Source organism: Geospiza fortis, unplaced genomic scaffold (assembly GCF_000277835.1).
Source record: "Geospiza fortis unplaced genomic scaffold, GeoFor_1.0 scaffold75, whole genome shotgun sequence".
NCBI lineage: Eukaryota > Metazoa > Chordata > Aves > Passeriformes > Thraupidae > Geospiza > Geospiza fortis.
The window spans coordinates 4128434-4147944 of record NW_005054360.1 but is presented as its reverse complement, the minus strand read 5'-3'; the positions used below and the strand labels follow the sequence as shown (position 1 = coordinate 4147944).

The following is a 19511-nucleotide window of genomic DNA, read 5'->3' as shown; positions in this document are numbered from 1 at the left end:
TTATAATAGTTGGTTTCATATTGATTGGGGAGGGTTGCTTTACATGTAATATTTCTGTACTCTAAAGGGCTTTGGAGAACAAAGGATTCAGCCATTATGAGATTTTGCTGGGGCTTTTTTGTTTTGTTTTTGTCTTTTCAACTTTGGCTCAAAATATTATAGTAGCAAGCTAAAAACCTTCCTGCCCATTTCTTTGTGACTGGCTCCTTTATGATATGCTTAGAGGTTCCTTGTCACTATATGATATGGTACTGCTCCAAGGTTTATATTATGAAGTTATATTCAATATATCATACATAGTAAGACCTTATTTGATACCATGGTGTGGCACAAATGTTAAATTTGATACTTTCATATCCATAGCACTTGAAAGTTAATAGTTCAGTTTTTATTGAAAGCCACATTTTTCATGTTTGTTCTCTCTTTTTTTTTTTTAAGCTTTACATTCAAGCATGCTGTTTCATACTGACAGGTGTCACACAGAGTCTGGAGGGCAAAAGGCTTCTTATGTCCCTAAAATTCCAGACACAGATATGGTGGTAAAGCAAGTGTGCTTAGGTGGGAAAAACTGTAGATGCCCTATGAAGTCCCTAAAGAAATTTAGCCATAGCCTAGTAATGGTAATTTTCTTCCTTGGGTGAGTTGAGCAATTTTCTTATGCTTTCAGTACTTCTGATCCAGTGCTGAGGCTGCTGTTTCTCATTTTTTTTTATGAGCATGAGCTGCTCACTCATGTACAGCTGCTTCAGAGTAGTTTGTTTCAGGTTTTGGCCTCACATTTCAGCTGCACACTCACGTGTCTGTAGCCTTATATTGTTTTATTTCCTTATTCAAGATTGCAGGAAACAAGCAAGCATAAGCCTCACATTAAAGCAGTGCTGAACTGATAATGCAGCACTTTGGTCTCACTGAAGAGAAGTAGGGTAGAGGACATTAGCCAAGTCTTTGGGGATGCTTGTGAGATGCTCACTCCAATTGACCTTTTGTCATATAGAAATGCACCTGACAGGCCTGGGAGACTGCTTTGCCTGAAGTTTTGGTGGATTGTTTGAAGATTGGAAAATACTGGATGAAGAGGGAAATTGATTCTAAATTTATTTTAACAGTAGTAAACAAAAATTCAGTAAGCATATCTGCTTTCTTGGATAAGGCACACATCCTCCCTTGGCTTTATCTCTCTTTTGACTCACAAGCTTTATTCCTACTACTGTTTATTAAGGAATATGAAAGTGATCAGTGTTACAGAAACTGTAAGGTAACGTACATCTGTTTCAGATTGTTTTATTCTGCAGCCATTTGACAAAATGTGGATTCAAATGTATGCTGGAGCTAGTGCTTCTGTGAACCAAGCAGGAAAATTAGGGTGGTAATTTTCCCATAATTTGGGAAACATCTTGTAGGTAGAGTGTTTTTCAATGGTCACAATTCATCTTTCCCTTCTTCACAGCTAGCATTGGTCGTGCTGTTTCGTGTGACCAAGAGATGTGTTTGAATAGGGGGATTCACAAGCAGGCCAGCCTAGCTATGGCACGTTGATAGAGGGTGTTAATTTTTCCATTGTTTTAGGGAATTTTTTGGGTATTTTGGTGAACCATTGTGCTTAGTTTTAAGCAAAAGGAGTCTAGTGCAAATGGAAGGGCTGGTGAACACATGAAGGTTCACGCTTTTAACAAGTGGGAAAAGATGAAACTCCTGTTTTTCTTCCCTCAGCTGTCACGGCTCTCTCAGCAGTCTGACTGCCTTCCCATGTGACATTTTTGCACTGCATTTCTAGGTCAATGGTGACACAACTAGCATGCTTGTGCCCAAATTGATCATCTCAGTCTGCTGTACTCCACATGGCTTTCACATCTATCTTTGCCATAGGCTGTGTTTGCATTTCCTCAAGTCTTAAGAAACAGGGACAGCTCAGCAGGCGCATGTTAACTTCTCATACGTGTTCTCACTCATATGAGTGAGCTTTGCAAATAGATCAGTGATGTGGGAAAAGTTGGTATAAAATCAGTGTCAGAAACAGAGGTGACATGTTGCTAAGATTATGAAAATTCAGCCAGATTAATTCTTCCAGAGAAGAACTGCTGATGCTGGACATTCGTGTACACCTTCTGCTGTATGTTCTCTTTCTCCTTCATGTGGCTGAAAAAAAACCCCAACACAGTCGGGTTCACAAGGAGAGAATCATGCCTTTAAGGGCATGACTTTTTTTGTTAATTGATAAAGTTATAACAAAAAGTGGTTATAACCACTTTGTTAGATTTGAAAGAAGATCACAAACAGGGCTGGTGAACAGCCTGTCCCTCCCATTCCTCCCTTTGGCAGGAGTCTCTTGGATGTACTCCTCAGGGCATGGCCACTTTCATTCCTGGGTGTTGTGTTCATGCTGCTGCCCTAAGAGTGTCACTGCTCTGTGAGGACACTGCAAGGTCTCTGGTCCCAGCCTATTTCCTGCATTTGGCAGGAGGTGAAGTGTGAGGCCAGTCACCTGTGCTTGTGTGGCTTTTGGATGCATGGAAAGGTGTCACTGAGCAGTTCCTTGCTGGCAGCTGTGGCAGGCCTGTGACTGTAATTCGGGGTGCTTAAAACCTGGGATTTTCCCAGCCAGGCTAAAACTGGGTGTTGAGGACAACAAAGATCCAGAGAGGTGGGTAAGTGGACAGAGGTGAAGGGCAGAGCTTGGAAAAACAGGAAAACTGGCACTCAGAGCTAGATTTGATGATAAGCCTGGCAGCACCAGAGAGATGTGCTTTTGCAGATCTCAGCTGTGTAGTTTTTGGTTTTTCCTAACACACATAATTTTAAATAAAATGAGGTGAACAAGTAATTTTTGAATTTCATTTTCTTGCACTTAGTTTCTCCCTAAGACTGCAAAGCTCCATAGATGATGATGGTACTTTAAAAATTCTGTAGGTTTACAAGGAGGAAAATATTTCTGATAAAGCTCTCTTTTGGCTAATGAAATAGCAGCTTACATGTGAGTTAGTATTGATGGCAGATTCAGTAATGACATGTGATGCAATTACTTTACTAGATAGAGAAGCACTTAGACACGTATTTAAGATATTTCTGAACCTAGGCGTCAGCTGGAGGTGATTGAAAATACACTATTTCTGCAGATTTCTTCACATAATTACTGTGGAAAATATTGTGGCATTGCAGTAAAAAGCAGAGAGTTTTGAATGCTAATAGCTGTAGGGGGAAGAGAATTCCCAGAGAAATGCTATTCTATAATCCCATACTAATCTCCCCAACAGAAAGCAGAAGAAGAGGAGCTTGTCCTCACACCTGATGGCACCAGGGAATTCCTCACTTTTGAAGTTCCACTGAATGACTCTGGGTCAGCTGGGCTTGGCGTGAGTGTCAAAGGTAACCGGTCAAAAGAAAACCACGCTGATTTAGGAATCTTCGTCAAGTCCATCATTAACGGTGGAGCAGCATCCAAGGTGAGAGGGAATATCTGTGTACTTTGGTCTTCCTCAGTTTTCCATAATAAGTTATTTTGAAAATATCCATAGATCAAAGAAGAATGAGGTCTCTAGTATTCACCAATTACACCATCAGAGGTAACATTTAGATTTCTACTCACATGTTTGCACGTCCCAGGATTTAAACAACCCTAACAGATTCGGGAAGGAGCGAGCCATCTCTGGTCCAGTTCCATTAGTATGCTGTTTGAGCAAACAGATTATGATAATAGCTTTCAGTGCAAATCTGTAATTGGAATAGACATTTCCTATAGTGGCTGCAGTGGAAGCTATTATTGCAGTGTTCATTTCCCCATAAACCCTTAGGACTAAGTATAGTTGGTTGAATATTTTTCTTTTGATTTGTTTTTCTTTTATTCTCTCCAGTAGACAAAGCTTCCTTTGTGTGTGTTTTATGTAACTATCTATAATTTTTACCTTTTCCAGGATGGCAGGCTTCGAGTGAATGATCAACTAATAGCAGTTAATGGAGAATCATTATTGGGCAAAACAAATCAAGATGCTATGGAAACCTTGAGGAGGTCCATGTCCACTGAAGGGAACAAACGAGGAATGATTCAGCTTATTGTGGCGAGGCGAATAAGTAAATGCAATGAGGTAATAAGCTTTTGATATTGGGATTGGCAATTTTCACTTCTGAGGTATTTGTGTTTACAGGAGATGTCATGTTTCCTCTGGGAGCTGAAAAATAATATCTGAGAAGCTAAAGAAAGAGAGAACTACAGAATTATCTGAATTTCAGTGTTAGACATGCTAACGTTATTACTGATCAATAAAGTTTTTCTTTCGAGAATTTTTGTCAATGAAAAACAGGAAACACTGAATAAAACTGTATTGATTTTGTAATTGGATCTCACTGTTTACGTGATTTTTGTTCAGCGGAGTTTTTTATGGAGGTCTATTAGGTCTTTCATTTATAGACTTTGTGTTAACTGACTTGTTTCTTTGTCACTTCTAATTTTTTTAATTGAGTAGAGCTCTTATATTTCATTATTATGTTTTATCTAAACAAAAGTTTCACGTATAGATTCTACAAAAGTTTGTCTTGGCCTTAATTGTGGGAGAGGTTGAACTACTGAATTCAGGGTGAAGTGGTGATTCTTCTGATGATTTGCGACTTTTGTCTTCTCTAGTGCAATTTTGATGTGTCGATGTATTGAAATATATTAATGATTTCTAATAGTTTATCTTCTATTTAATGTAAATAATGCTATATACCAGGAATATATGGACATATAATGAGAAGGACTATAGATGTTGGGGAGGACTGAATTAGACTTCAGAACAAATTGGAGAAAGGACTGAGTTAAATAGGATACAGCTGAATGGCGTGTCAGAAAAGCATCTCTTCTTTAGAAATCTAAAAGTCAATTCTTTCAATCTTGCTAAAATAGTAAGGTCTTATCAGGAATGTTATTTCTTGATCATCATGCTTCAAAAACGATGTGCACAAATTGGTTTAGTATCACTGCTCCTGCCTAGGGGAAAAAAGAATGGTTTACTTTTTAATGCATAAATCTAACCTTCAGAAAAAAATCAGTCCATAGTGTATTATGAAATCATGTCTGAAAAAGACACTAGTCTTTTTGAAAGTGTTAAGCTCCTCTTGATTAACTGCTTATACAAAGTTTTTGTATGCATGCATGTTTATATATGCACACTGCTAGAAAGCCAGCTTGGATGCACAGCGTGTCTTGCTTAGTGTTGAAGGAATTCTGACCTTTTTGTATGTGGTGATGTCCTTATCTAGGCCTAATTCAGAGTGTCCTTTGGAGACTGTTCCTCATTTTTACCCAATTTCCAGTTTGTAGAGGCTACTACATGTTATTACATAAAAAGGGTGCAATATTTTAGACTATTTCTGTGTTTAATTTTTTTTTCTAAAAGGATATAGAAGATGATCCCTTTTCTCCTGGTGAAAGTATTCTTGATTGAATTAATCCAGAGAGTGTTTGTAAACACAAGGGAGGTAATCCAGCGGTGATGAAACAAAGATATTTCTCCTTGAATCCAGCAAAATTTTTACTCATTCAAGAGTAGCTTGGTCCCCTATATCTGCTTGACATTTAGTATGATTTATTTTGCAGAAATCAGTTGCCAAAAGCAGCACAGCTGACTGCAATATATGTGCTTCATGATAAAAGAACTGATTGTGGAAACAGATTTAGATACACTGAAATGTACCTGCACAAGGGCAGGATAGGCCCTCTCTTTCTGGCCTCCTTTATAGTTTTTTGTGCATTTTCCCAACTCTTTAAGAAGCTGGCAAGATCAGCTATAATGATTAGGAAAGCATTGATATGTCACTATTGCTGTAGTAATCATCTCTACAAAGTAATTTTTGTAAGTAATTTTTCCTAGGAATTATTGCTTTTATCACACTTATCCAAAGGAAATACGATGTCAATACTGTTTGCAGATTTTAATATGATGAAAGGATGACTTGCATGGATATAAAGCTGTTTACCTGCTGAGCTAGCAGTATGCAAGAAGTCACTTTTCTGGAAGTCTTGCAATGCCCAGACTTCAATGAAATGAAAAGCAAAGAGAGCTTTTTTTCTTGGTATTTTGCAATTAAACCCTATATTTTCTTTCAAGAATGTGACCAATTTAAGCTTTAGATATTATTAAGCTGATATAACAGTGATAAGCTGTGATAATGTTATTTCTGAATGTTGCAGGAATACCATATATGAGTATGGTATTCAGTCAGCTCAGTCCCTCAGTAGTGGTTGTGGGGCTTGAGAACTGGCTGGAGACAGCAGTGCCTCAGTGGCTGGCCTTGTCTTGGCTATATTATGCTTAATTTAGCAACACAGATTGCTTAGACATGCTGGTATACAAATTTTCCCCTTGGAACATTACAGTAGCAACAGCAGGAAAGATTTTTAGTATTAGAACACAAAAAGAAATGATATTTGACTGGCAGCAAATTCAGGAGCTTGCAGATTAGAAGCAACAGCATAAAAAGGGCACACACTTATCTTACTAAAATCCCACCTTTTGTCACCATAGAAGCACAGAATCATTTAGATTAAAGACAATTGACTCCAACTATTTACCCAGCACTGCCAAGTCCACCCCTAAACCATATTGCCAAGTGCCACATCTACACGTTTTAAAGACCTGCAGGGATGGTGACTCAGCCACTTCCCTGGGCATCCCATTCCAAAGCTTGGCTCTACTTTTCATGAAATATTTTACTTAATATCTAGTCTAAATCTTCCCTGGCACAACTGGTGACTGTTTCCTCTTGTCCTATCACTTTTTACCTGGGAGAAAGCACCAAACCCCACCCACCTGTCTAAATCCTCCCTTAAGGCAGCTGTAGAGAGCAAAAAGGTCTCTCCTTAGCCTTCTCTTTACTCCAGGCTAAATTCCCCCAGCTCCTCAGAAAGGGAGGGTTTACTGGTTTAATTAACTATAAAAAGAAATGTTCAACTTTTGAGAAAGTGCTTCCCAGTGTTTCCTATGCTCTTCTCCCTCTTTTTGTTCTTCAAAGGAGTCACCATAAAAAATCAGCAGATAAAAAAAAAACCTGTTCAACTGATTTCTTTCCTTTGATTCAGTGTCATATGTGTCCACTTTGTATACAAAAACATAGCTTTGTTTCTTGTTAGTCTGAACTACAGTTAAGTGGAACTGGTTTGGTGTTATTCCATTTTGTGTGTCACCAAGAACAGTGTTCACTCTGCTCTGTTCCAGTGTCCTGTGAGGTCAGGTCTTGGCTGAGTCTCTGCCACACCATGGAGCACCCACAGGTGTCTCAAAAGGGAAATCCGTGCGAGGGGTGATAATGCCAATGCAGAAGTAATTGTGCTAAACGTCTGGATGATGAAAGCAGTTGCTCTCTGGATGATAAAAAAATCCCACAACGAAATAACAGCAAAAAGAACAAAAAAACCCCAAGTCTTTTTTTCCCCTGCCATCAAGTCCAGCAATTGTTTTGCATTTACGAAGTCAGTCTGACTTCCTTTGAGATAGACTACACAGTCCGCTTCTTTCTTTGCTAAAACTGAGTTTAAATTGGATTTTTAAGGCAGTTAGTGGTATGAAACTGTTCTTTTGGTTTTAATGTCAATTTTCATAATCACCCCTCAGAATTGCTGAGGAGGGAGAATTAGTTTTGCGGCATGATTCTGTAGATTGTTGTTTCTGCATGTTTCAATTTATACTAGGATTTTTGTGTACTTTTTGTATTTTGTTTGCTGTCTAGAAGTGACAGAACCTCTGTTGTCCTGGGTTGAGAGAGGCAGAACAGTTGCTTCTGATCTGCTGCAGAGGCACTGTCTTTGTCAGAGAGTTTTCTTTGGCTTCTTGAACATGAAACTGTTTCAGAACTTTGTGAAGTGACCTTGGATACTCCTTTCCAATGCTATCATTATTCTCAAACAGCTTGACAAGTTCTCATGTTGTAAACTGAGCCTTCAGAGCAATTGTAGCAACAATGTAAATGTACATAAATACCATAAGAGTATTATCTTGACTTCAGAGCGGCAGGGAGGAGATAATTTATATCATCAGCCCTTCTATAACTGTAGTCAAAAGAGACCACAAACTTCCCAGAAGGTTAAAAGAGATTTTGTACTGCTGTGGTTTTGCTGAAGATTTGCCTGTAGGAAGAATTTTCATTGACTCACCAGAAGATAGTGTGTAATCCATCCAGGTTTTTGAGTGAATTGTCTTGTAGTAAATATTGATATAAGTACGGAGTGTTAGTTATGAATGAGCTCTAAGCCAAAGCTGTGCATCTGAGTTTTTCTCCTGTTTGCATTATATCTGTACAGAGTACAGCAATGTAGAATTCTGCAAGCTGCACTACTACAAACCTTGCAAAACTGTGTTTAATATCTCAGCCACTCCAGATAAAAACACACACTGAATATTTGATGGACACTGTTAGATTAGTGTAACAAAAACATTTAATTTGGGATTTGGCTATATCTGAGGTTCCCTTGCCCCCCATTTAAAAAAAGTTAAACATTCTGTTATGTTCTGTGTTTTCAGCTTTCAGCCTTGCTTGTTAACTCATCAAGTTTCCTACATAAGCATGGAGAGACTCTTTGAGACATATTTGCAAAGCTGTGAAAACAGTGGGAAAAATGGAGAGAATAACAATAATATTGACTTGATATTCATATATGGCCAGTTTTTAACACTTCATTTTTCAGAAGAGACAGCCATCAGCTTTTTAGATCTTTAACTCAGGTTTGAAATTTTTTAAATTGCTCAGATTTAAGGTGAAACAATGGAGTTCCTTGTGCTGTGTTCTGTTAATTAGTGATGCTGTTGTGATTAGCCTTTATGGGCAAACAGCTGGCGGCTGCATCGCCAGGACGTGCTCAGCACTCAGGCACAACTGCCAGGCACATCCCTGCAGCTGGTGCCTCCATGTGCTGATTCAAGAAAATAAAGGTAATTGTTACTTTTGGAATCCTGTGCTTTTCAGTCCTGCAACCTGGACAGCTTAGAGACACAGACTGCTTGTCTGCACTCTGTTCATGTCACAGGCAGGCAGCACTTGTCTGCTGTTAAGTGAGAGAATGTCACCATTTTCCTCAAAATGAGAAATTTCAAGGGTTTTTCTTGTTTAAACCCCCCCCCCCCTTTTTTTTTTTGACAGAATGAATATTTTGCCAAACCTGTCTGAAATGAATCTTTGCAAATGATTTGCAGATCCCCAGATTTCTTCATGCATGTCTGTTCATTTTTTTCTCCTTTTGAAAATGAGCAAACTGTGAAGCAGAGTCCTGATTCCAGACCGTATAAGGACCTCATCATTCATGAAATAAATTGACTGATAGATCAGTGAGACTTTGCAAATGAGTAGTTTCATTATAAAAGAAACAAGCAAGCATCTTTTCCAGTGTGTATGCAAGTATAAAATATTCAACATCATTTCCCCCTGCATGCATTGCCGAGTTAGCTACATTGAAATGTAGGTGACAGGTTTGTTTTTTCTTTCTCACTAGATTGGTCTTGTGATGACCTTTTGGAATTTAACTGTCAAAAAGTCTTTAGCATCTCCTCCAAACACAGTGATTTCCCTGTTCATTCCTATCTCCAACTCATTGATAAAGCTGTTTATCAACTTAAGCTATTCCCAGCTCTGATTCCTAGGGGAATCTACAACTCTTCTCCATCCTGAAGATCAATCTTTGTGTCCAATTCTTTAGCCAGTTTTCAACCCAGAAAATGAAAATTTAGTCCAGTCCTATGAAAACTTAGTTTCTTTAATGCCTTTGATATTGATGCCTTGATATAGTCTAGTAGTATTTTAAAAGTATCTATGTTGGAAAATGAAGCTGTAGTGTTTTGGAAATCTTAACCACAGTACACAGATAAGAAAGAAAAAAGAAAGCCTGGAGAATAATTCTGTGTGACAGATAGAGCTTCAGCATTCTGGATGCAGTGTCATATATAGTAAATTTGTGTACCGACTTCTTTAACACCCATAACGCTTGCATTCCTATATTTGGACAATTTATTTTCTGAAGGAAAAATGGAGTCTGATTCTTTTTTCATTAAAAAAAGATTGTTTATGCTTTGAATATTTTGGCACTCTTCTTGTGCATAAGCCTTTTTCATATTTATGTACATAACTTCAAATAGGATGGATGGTGGTGTTTAAGTAAAAGGGACTGCATTATTTGTCCTTTTATCATCCAGATAAGCAGCAGCTGGGCTAGCTGGTACAGACAGTACTTTAGCAAACAGCTGTTTTTTATCTGATCCTCAAAGGGTCAGGGTAGAGCCTTTTCTTTAATTTAAAAAATTTTAATCTGGCTTTTTTAATTTAAGAGAATGGATAGAAAAGGAGCTACAGGCAATCTGTAGCATGGGAGGTTTTATTGCATTTTTACAAATATGATCATTTAGTACAGATCAGTGCTAGGATCCAGAGAGGGAACTCTCTCTTTTCAGTCTAGAGAGAAGAAAAATCAGAGGATCTTTACCAGTCAGTGTCTATAAATACCTGATGAAAGTAATAAAGAAGTAATAAAGAATACTGATCCAGACTCTTCTCAGGGCTGCCCAGTGTCAGGAAAAGAAGAAACAGGCATAAACCAAAATACAAGAAATTTCTTTACACATAAGAAAAGAGAAATCCTTCTTAGAGGTCAACACTGGCACAACTTGCCTGAGAGTGTGAGGAGTCTCTGATCTTGGAGATGTTCAAAACCCAACTGGGCAGGGCACTGTGCAACCTGCTCCTGCAGACCTTGCTTTGGGCAGGAGGTTGGATTAGATAATCTCCAGTGATTTCATCCACCCTCAGTTGGTCTGTGACTGAACTGGCGCACCAAGGGGTGCTCCAGCAGCTGTTGACAGGGGGCCAGTTGCCACATGGATTTCTTTCCTTGCCAGGCCTTTAATGAAGCCAGGAATTTGTACAGCTTTGTTTATGTTGCCCACTCTTTATCAGCCAATCAAATCAAATTATACCAGATAGCACTGAGAGTGGCTAAGAGAAGGAACTAGAATGTGTAATTCCAGCTCTTTATTAGAAATGCATCACGAAGAACAAGTCTGTTTGAACTGCAGTTTTGCTTTGGACTGTTGGACTGTTTGTCTTGCCCACAACAACAGTTTGCAAATTCTGTGTTTCTTTTCTTGCGCAGACGTGCTGTTAACAATGTAAGGAAAAGGCATTTTGGGGTTTTTTGTGGCAACCAGTTGTCTGATTTTGGGTGTTTTATAAAAGGCATTTTACCTTCTGTAAAATGTTTGTGTAGCTGGCTGTCAATGCCTTTGTTTAAACTCATCTTTTGAGATGCTAATTAAAAATTAATAAAGTTTTACTCATGGAAATGATAAAATATGTGATTCACTTTACAAAATATGGCCATATAAATGCAACACTCCTGCTATTTCTTTTATTTATTCTGGACTTATTGTATTACCAGGAATGAATTTCTGTATATTTCTTTGCTTCTGAACCATCTTCTTGTCAGTGTCTTTCTGAAAATCTCTTGAGATCTTTCTACAAATGAATCTGAAAGTTGATGGCTTGTCACACGAAGGACTGTGTGATATTGCTCACTAAAAGCTGGACACTTGTTACATAAAGTCATCAATATAGCACTGGGAGAATAAATCCCAAAGCACTTTGATATTTTCACACCTTATTTAAAGGCAGTGAAATAAAGGGTAGTTCATAATTTAGTACCTTTATCATGCAACTTTAAGCTCTCAAGCAGTCTAATGTTGCTATACTCTTTTTTCTGTAGTGTTTCAGAAGTTATCATTTCTTTTCAAATGTGCCTTAGATTCTTTATAACAGAGTCTACAAATATTGTTTAATTTACTTTTCAGTAAAGCTGTCAGTTGTAATCTGCAATTTAAAAAAACTAATAAAACAAATCCTCATTTCGCAATTTAAACCTTACTGAGTCTAATTCACTTGCACTGCAAGTATATTATTCTCCTGCAGTTTGACGTGCCTCCAATTGTAATTGTGTTGACCCTCCGATGCAGTAAATCTCCCCGGTGCTTATCAAACTGGGAGAGATAAGTCTACAGTTTGGAACTTCATTAAATATCTCATTTATATTAAACAGATGATGGCTTTGAACAGAAATAATAATTTTTACAGAGCCTGAGACCTCCCGATCGCGGTCTCCTTGACCATAGTGCGGCGTTTCGCAGCCCTCCGCCCCCGCGCCCCGGGTGTCGTCAGGAGTCATCCACCATCGGGCTCACTTCAAAGCCTCTGCTGGGGAGAAGGCCCAGGGCTTTGTAGCCCTTGAAGCAGATTTTTTAAACTTTTTCATAGCACACATTTTTTAGTCGTCTGGGGAGTGCGGGTGGGGTGATTAATAATGGGCAGCTGTTTCAAAAAGAAAAAACAATCAACATGTTTCTTGTTATTGTAATTCCTGAAACTATGAACTAGTCCTCTCGTGCTTGTTTGGAGATCACTCGGTACTTGGAATGAGCATTTCCAGTGGCTTTAAATAGTTTGCAGCATGCTCTGTGTCTTTGAGTATCTGGTCCCCACTGTATTTCAATATGTATGAAATAAATGCTGTGGGATTTGTGTAAGGACACTGCTTTTAAGATTTAACTATTTGCTTCAATATGAAGAGGTGTGTTGGTAAGAAGAGCTAATGCTTTGATATCTGAGTTCATACTACTTTTCTACGAAATACATGTATTTTTTAATAGTTGTTTACTTTTTTGATAGAGCTGAATTCAGCTCACAATGTTCAGGTGAATTGGTTTAATGGTCTTGGCAAAGCATCTTGGTGGCATTGCTGAGAGGATAGCAGGGTGCTGGAGCCCAGCTGAACCAAGAGCTTTAGGGGCAGCAGGAAGACTGGATGGCATGAGGATTGGGCCATGATGTGGGGAGTCTCTTATCTCTGCAGGGAGCATGTGGGCCCTGCTACATTGGGCATGCACAGTGACCTGTGAATGCACAGGTACTCATTCTTCTCATTCCTGGGAGCTGTGCTGACAGCAGAGCTGTGGCTGATAGGGTTGCTAAATCCGGGTAGATGATACCAAATTATTTTCTTTTCCTCTCTTGGAGAGCTGCATTCCCCTGAGCTCTGATTCTCTGGGGCTCACCAAGGAGAACTTGACTTTTCCCTGTCCTCTTGAAAAATATGAGAGGCCTCTGTAGGAAAATGAGGGATGACCAGCTTCTGCAAGCAAAGGCTGGGCTGGGAAGATACTCAGGCATTCTTCTGAAGGAGAGCAGCTGGGGTGGGCAGGAGGCTGTGTGTGCAGCCTTTCTCTTTCCTGTGCACGTGGCCAAGCAGCCTGAGCCCATCACTTCCACCACATACTTCATTGGTCTTGTGATGCCCTGGAGAGTCTGGCCTCAGTTGTGGAGGGCAGGGACCTGGCAGCTCCAGGGGTTTGAGGGCTGGGGTGGAGGGCACCCCAGGTCTTGCCAGTTCTGCTTTTGTGTCTCTGCCTGGATGCTGCAGCAAGAGATTAGAGGAGCTTCCAGGCTGAATGAGGCATGTAAGACCTCTTTACTCTGCAGTCAGGAAAGACAGAGCAAAGAACTCAAATTGAAAATAAAATTACAGTGAAGTCTGACAACTTTTGTGTTTTTTCTTTTGTTCCTAACTACAAAACTTCGGAGTGTGATGATTTCATTTGAAAGCAAGTTGCACCACTGTGGCAGCAGCAGCCCAATTCCAAATGAGAGTTCCTGTTCCATGCTCCTGACAAGGGGCTTGTTGTGTTCAGCTGTCAGTGTGCAGAAGATGGCCCAGCTGTCTGCTGATGGTATTGGAAACAGCCCAACTGTCTGTTTGAGAAATTATCCAACAAAGAGGCACCAAAATGGAATGGGGTTTTTTCACCAATTTTCTGCTGAAGGGTTTGAAATTTGACAGGGCACCATGGGGGGTGCAGTGTAAAGGGGTTAGAAAGTTGGTCATTAGGCAGAGCTGTCATTGCAAATTATCTCTGTCCAGCATGAGAAGTTCTAGCTCATTTGGTGCTCAGACAGGTCTAGGCCTTAGGCAATTTGTTACAGTTCCCCCATGTGGTAAGGGGACCTCAGGCACTAATTTTCTCCTCTCTTTGCAGTTGGAATCACCTGGGAGCCCCTCTGGGCCAGAGCTGCCCATAGAGACTCTGCTGGATGACCGGGAGCGGAGGATTTCCCACTCCCTCTACGGTGGGATTGAGGGTCTCAGCGAGTCACCCACAAAGAACGTGGCACTAGGCAGGATAATGGGTGAGTCAGAGCAGCTCTGCTAAGCAGGGCATGTTTTATTTCTCTCTGTGATTCATTGAAGGGTGGCTAATGTGTTATGTGGGAATTGGGAACACGGAGGTTGCACTGACCAACTTAAAACGTGCCTTAAAATTCTTCTATGCAAGACTTCTGGATAGTTAATGTGAGGAAGAAGGTAAAGCGGGATTCTAAAGTGAATTTTGCATCCTGTGACAGGTCATAGAATGAATAATAGTAGAATTTAACATGGTCTTTCAATATCTGTTTTAGGACAATAAATTATTGGTTGGTCTAGGCTCCATGTTGCATCAAAGCCAGTGATTCATGGGAATTCATAATTTTTTTTCAATATTCCTTCAGCTCTGTTTCAGTCCTACTAAAATACAAAAATAAATAAGGCAAACTTGCGTCCATTTATGCTTATTAGGGGACTTATTAATTTATTTAAATGTTTGCTTTGTAGGACACCAATTTTAAAACCTCATAACTAATTATAAGCATCCCTTGTGCAGATTCTATGCCCTGCCATCTGCATGGTCCCAGTGGATAATGAGGTTATTAGTGCTTGCTTTGCAGCAATTCAACTTCTGATGTACAGAGCTAGGTAATAAAGACTTGCCTTGCCACAGGAGTGGTTGGATTTACTGACTAGGATGGGATTAGTTTGAAAGGATTTTCAAGTTTAAACACAAAAAGCAGCTTGATGAAAATAACACCTGACAGAAGACGTGACAATTGCTCGCTTGAGTTGTGAGTTTAAAAAGAAGACACGGCTATTAAATCTAGGACTTTTTTTAGCATATTAGGTACACAGAATATGTTAGAGGATGGTACTATAAACTTCATATGAAGCGAGGCATAACATAGTTTTCAATTGCTTTAGATTAGTTTTCAGCCTTAGAAAATTAGTCTATCACAGAGGCTTTTCCAATCAACAGTCTGTGTATATTTTTCACCCTATATTTTTTTATTTGGGTTGGGTTTCTTTTTTTTTCCACCCATGTTTTCTTTTTAAAATAATTTTTGTATTTTGGATTTTGCATTTTCTTTGTGGTGACAAAATATGACTGCTGTTAAACTCTCTGAAAATCCACAAGTATTGCTATTTAGGGTATTTTGTCCAGTAAGTCTTTTGCCCTTTTTTGTTCATTTGGGAAATAGTAATTAGAAACATACTGTATTCTGTTCTATTGCATTTCATTTTGTGCAGCTCGGAAGAAAAAATGAGCACGTGAAAATCAAGGCTGTGTGAAACCATGTCATCCAAAGTCATATGCTCTTAAAGAGAAAAATTTAGAAAAAATTGTATTTGTTTGTCAACAAATTTAAGGAGTGATGAATTAATTTGAAGTCTTTAGCACTACTCTCCCATAGAAAGAGGTAGTTTTTGTTGTGTCAAGGCTTTAGATAAAACATTTGCAAAGCATTGCCTTCTGCTTTTTCCATCAGTGCTGCAGAGGATTTACACACAGAGCTCATATAAGTGTTAACAAATTATCACTTAAACACATTGTCCATTTTTGTTGGGAGAGGGAGCCCTGAGAAAGTCTGGGTGCACGTGTGTCAGCAGTGCAGTTTGCTTCAACATCAGAGGAGCACAAGACTTGCCGTGCCAAATTGAACTAGTGGTTCATCAGTCTGATATCACCCCTTTAGCAGTAGCCAGTAATTCATGTTTAACCACAAAAAACCAAAACAGTATTTCCAAAGCTGTTAGCATCTAATACCCTTAGATACTTTTGCATTGTATACATAGAAAAAAAAATCTATCCTTCATTTTCTAAGTTTCTCATAACCTGAAGTAAATGTTTTGATTTTCTTTGATTGCTTTTCTGAATTGTTTTCAGGGACCAGGAACTATGTAAAAAATTGGTTGGTTGTGACTTTAATTCACTGAATCTTTAGTGGAAGCACATTAGTGGAAAATCAGGTTGTGCCTGAACCTCATAGTAAATGTGATCTAGCAGCGTGTAACTAAAACTGGTCTTTCTAGGATTGGACTGTTCCCTTCTGCAATCACAGCAGAAGCACAGACCTGTGATGTTTAAACCCAGTTTTTGGGGAATGGTCACTTTTCTAATAAGACTATTTTTCCTGAATTAATCAGCACCACTAATTAAAACTGCACTGTTCATAATCTTTCATATGCAAGTTTTCTTGCAGTGCCATACAACAGGGAGGTATTGCCTATTGGGAGAGATAGGTGCAGTTGCTTGTTTCAGAATAGCTAACATTTTAAAGACTCAGTCACTTTTTATGCAGTGGAATCTCTGTTTTTTGGGGGGGTTGATAATGAGAAAAAAAGCATGGCTTTTTTATTTTCCTGAGAATGTTTGTGGGTGTTACATGACTCTTCCTCTCTTGAAAATTGGCCTAAAATTGAGGATTAGTCCTAAGAACAACCTGGCTGAAGAACACTGGAGGTCTATACCTTCCCACACCAGCCCTGCCCATGAAAACAAGCCCAAAGGAGTGCTTTATGCAGTGCTGCTTCCCTTGAGTGCTCTCCCCATATCAAGAACCCCTCTGATGAGCTCTCTGAATCATCTGATGTCTTTTGAATTACCCCTCAATGGATTTAACTAAATAAACTTCTAGTACTCAGTACTTTTTAGTGAGGAGATGACAGTTTGTTTTCATGGAAGGAGTAGGTCTTCCTGCTGCTTTTGCTCTTGGATGGGTTTGAGTTTTCTTCCTTCCTAATTTAAAGTATTCAAAAGTAGCAATTTTAAAGTCTGGAAAATGCCTGCTTGTTTTAGTCATTGCTTAAAGTTGGAACAAAGATTTCGAGTGTTTTGTTCTTTTAAATACCATTAATGTAATTTCAGGAAAGGTATTTAAGACAATTTCCTTACTCCTTCATAACTGACAAGCAAGAACTGGCTGTCAGAGCCTTGCTGTGAGAGTGGGAATAAAATACCAATTTTAGGATGTGATTTAAATTATGTAAAATAATGTTTGCTTACTGCAATAAGGCTACGTGAATCTTTTCATGTTTCTGATGATTCTCATGTTGATCTACTTTTCTAGGTGGTTATTGCTATTATAGATTTTCTTATGCTTTTTCATTTGATAATATTTCACTGAAAATTTCTGATGGAGAAAAGATACAACTTTCTGTATTCAGGGAATACTTTTGGTTTGGAGGAGATGGGATATTTTATTTATATAAATTGGGTCTTTTAAGAATTAGATGGCTGTAAGAAACCCTTATATTTATTTATTTTATTATTTCCAAGGTGCATGTTATTCAGTAAAACAACTGTGTTATACTGGTTTGCTTGGCTTTATAATTAAAAATTCAAGTCTTCTTCTGACATACCGTTCTTGTATGTCATGCATTATGCTCCTGAGTTTTACAGTACATAAATACATAGCTGCTGTCTATATAAATTATTCTTATTCAACAAACAGCTTAGTACAAAGTCCTCTTTCATCTCCTTCTTCTAGTTGCTGATTTTTTTTTTATGAACGTGGCAGGTTTTGTTGCTAACGGTGACTAAACAGAAGATATTTTTCGGGGGGTACACAGAATAACAATCACTTGCACTGAATCTGCTTTTCATCCTGAAGGATCCCCCATAACTTTGTGAAGTTTGATGGTTCTTACACAAAGAAATACTCTGGAAATACTCTGTTCTCTACATAAATAATTGCTATCTTAAGGGTAGAATCAGGAGGAAGCACTACTGACAGAAATTTAGCTAGAGATGTAGAGTGTGTGTCTCAGTGAAATGAAAATAACCCTTTACAATCAAAATGTAGTTCCTTGGCCAGGAATCTCATCAAAATGTTATGCTCTTGTACAATAGTTGACAGATCTGAGCACTTTCTTGAAATCCAAGACCTGTATACAGCAGAGAAATCTTTGTTGTTAGTCATTCTCCAGGCGTTCGTTGTACTATTGGTCTGAGTCCCACAGTGTCAACATGCTCATGAGTCATTCATAAGGTAATGCTGGGTTTGGAACATACGGTGAGAGTGTTCAACAGATTTTGTAGACCATCCTTTAAAGAGAAAGCAATAGCAAAAGCACAAGGCATCAAGCCAGAAACAGTTCCATGACAATGCAGTGTCAGTGTGGGAGCCAAGTTATCCCAGGAAACGTATTAACTGAACTTTATGGAATGGCAAGATCTGAAAGGACCTGGAGCAGTTTAGTTCTTCATGAATAAACCTGTTGTTCATACCATGTACTGTGTGTGATCAGGGTTTGTTTAGAGGGCTCTATGTTGATGGTTTAATTCCAGTACAAATTATTTTCTGGTGTATAATAGGTTTGAAGGTGTATAATATTTTTTGAAATATGCTGCTTGGCATATTTTTCCTTGTAGGATGAAAATCCTCATAGATCAGGAGACCAGCCATTTGGTACTGGAGCTCTGGGGCTTTTTTTTCTGCACAGACAGATGGGAACCCCTCTTACCCAATTGTTTGGTGAAGTCCACAGACTGTGCTCCTTTAGATTGGTAACTTGTCCAAGAAATTTGAGCATCATTGTTCTGAGATGAGAAACATTTGAAAGGGAGAATGTTTTACCTTGCTTAGTACAGTGTCCAACATACTTTATGTTATTACAGATTACCTCACTGAAGCTGAATTAATATATGCAAAACTGGACTTGAAGTGTAGTCAGAGTCTAAATTTCACAGAGTCTAAATAGCACTTTTCCAGCCCGAGGGAAAATTATTTTCTTGAAGAGGTTTGTAGACAGGTTGAGCAATGCCTTAGATTTGTAGATCAGTCAAATATACTGAAGATTACTGGGTTTGAAATTTGTTTGATGTTTCCTTGTAAGGTTTCTCACAACACTTGTGGAATTAATTCTCCAGGGGTATTTTCTATCCACTTCAGCTGAGTTCTCTACAAAGCATGTATTGAGTCCCGTGCTGAGGTTTGTCCAACCATCTGCTGGAGGTGAAGCCTTTCAACTGTTTTTAGCTTCATCTGCAATGAAAAGCATAGGCATGTCAGATGGGTTTTCTCCCTAATTCTAAAGCAACTATTAAAATGTCAATCTTCACCCTTGTCAGATATAAAGAAGGGTAGTGAAAAGTTAAAAGTGTTACTGAATTACTGTAGCCTCTCAGATGGGAAGTTCAATCTGCTGAGTGCCATAAGGTTATACCTTTTCACAATCAATTCTTTGGAGACATTATTAACTACACAGTTAACAGTCTTGTAGGCATTATGTTTGGAAAGAAGTACATTACCAGGCTAAACATTAACCTGTCCATCAAAGGAACTATTGCTGGGCAGAATCAGCTGTTATGCAAACTGCATGCATTCATTTCAGTTTGACAGTGATGAGGTGTTCACCATGCAGT

General features: G+C 38.8%; 1 protein-coding gene across 1 annotated transcript in view; it reads left to right on the top strand.

The window, feature by feature from the left end:
- PARD3 (par-3 family cell polarity regulator) overlaps positions 1-19511 on the top strand; it is a 397383-nt gene that overhangs the window by 218553 nt on the left and 159319 nt on the right. Inside the window, exons 12-14 of the mRNA XM_031059323.1 lie at positions 3252-3440; positions 3909-4079; positions 14034-14184. Of these exons, the coding sequence (XP_030915183.1) occupies positions 3252-3440; positions 3909-4079; positions 14034-14184 (511 nt within the window). The remainder of the gene's footprint in view (positions 1-3251; positions 3441-3908; positions 4080-14033; positions 14185-19511) is intronic.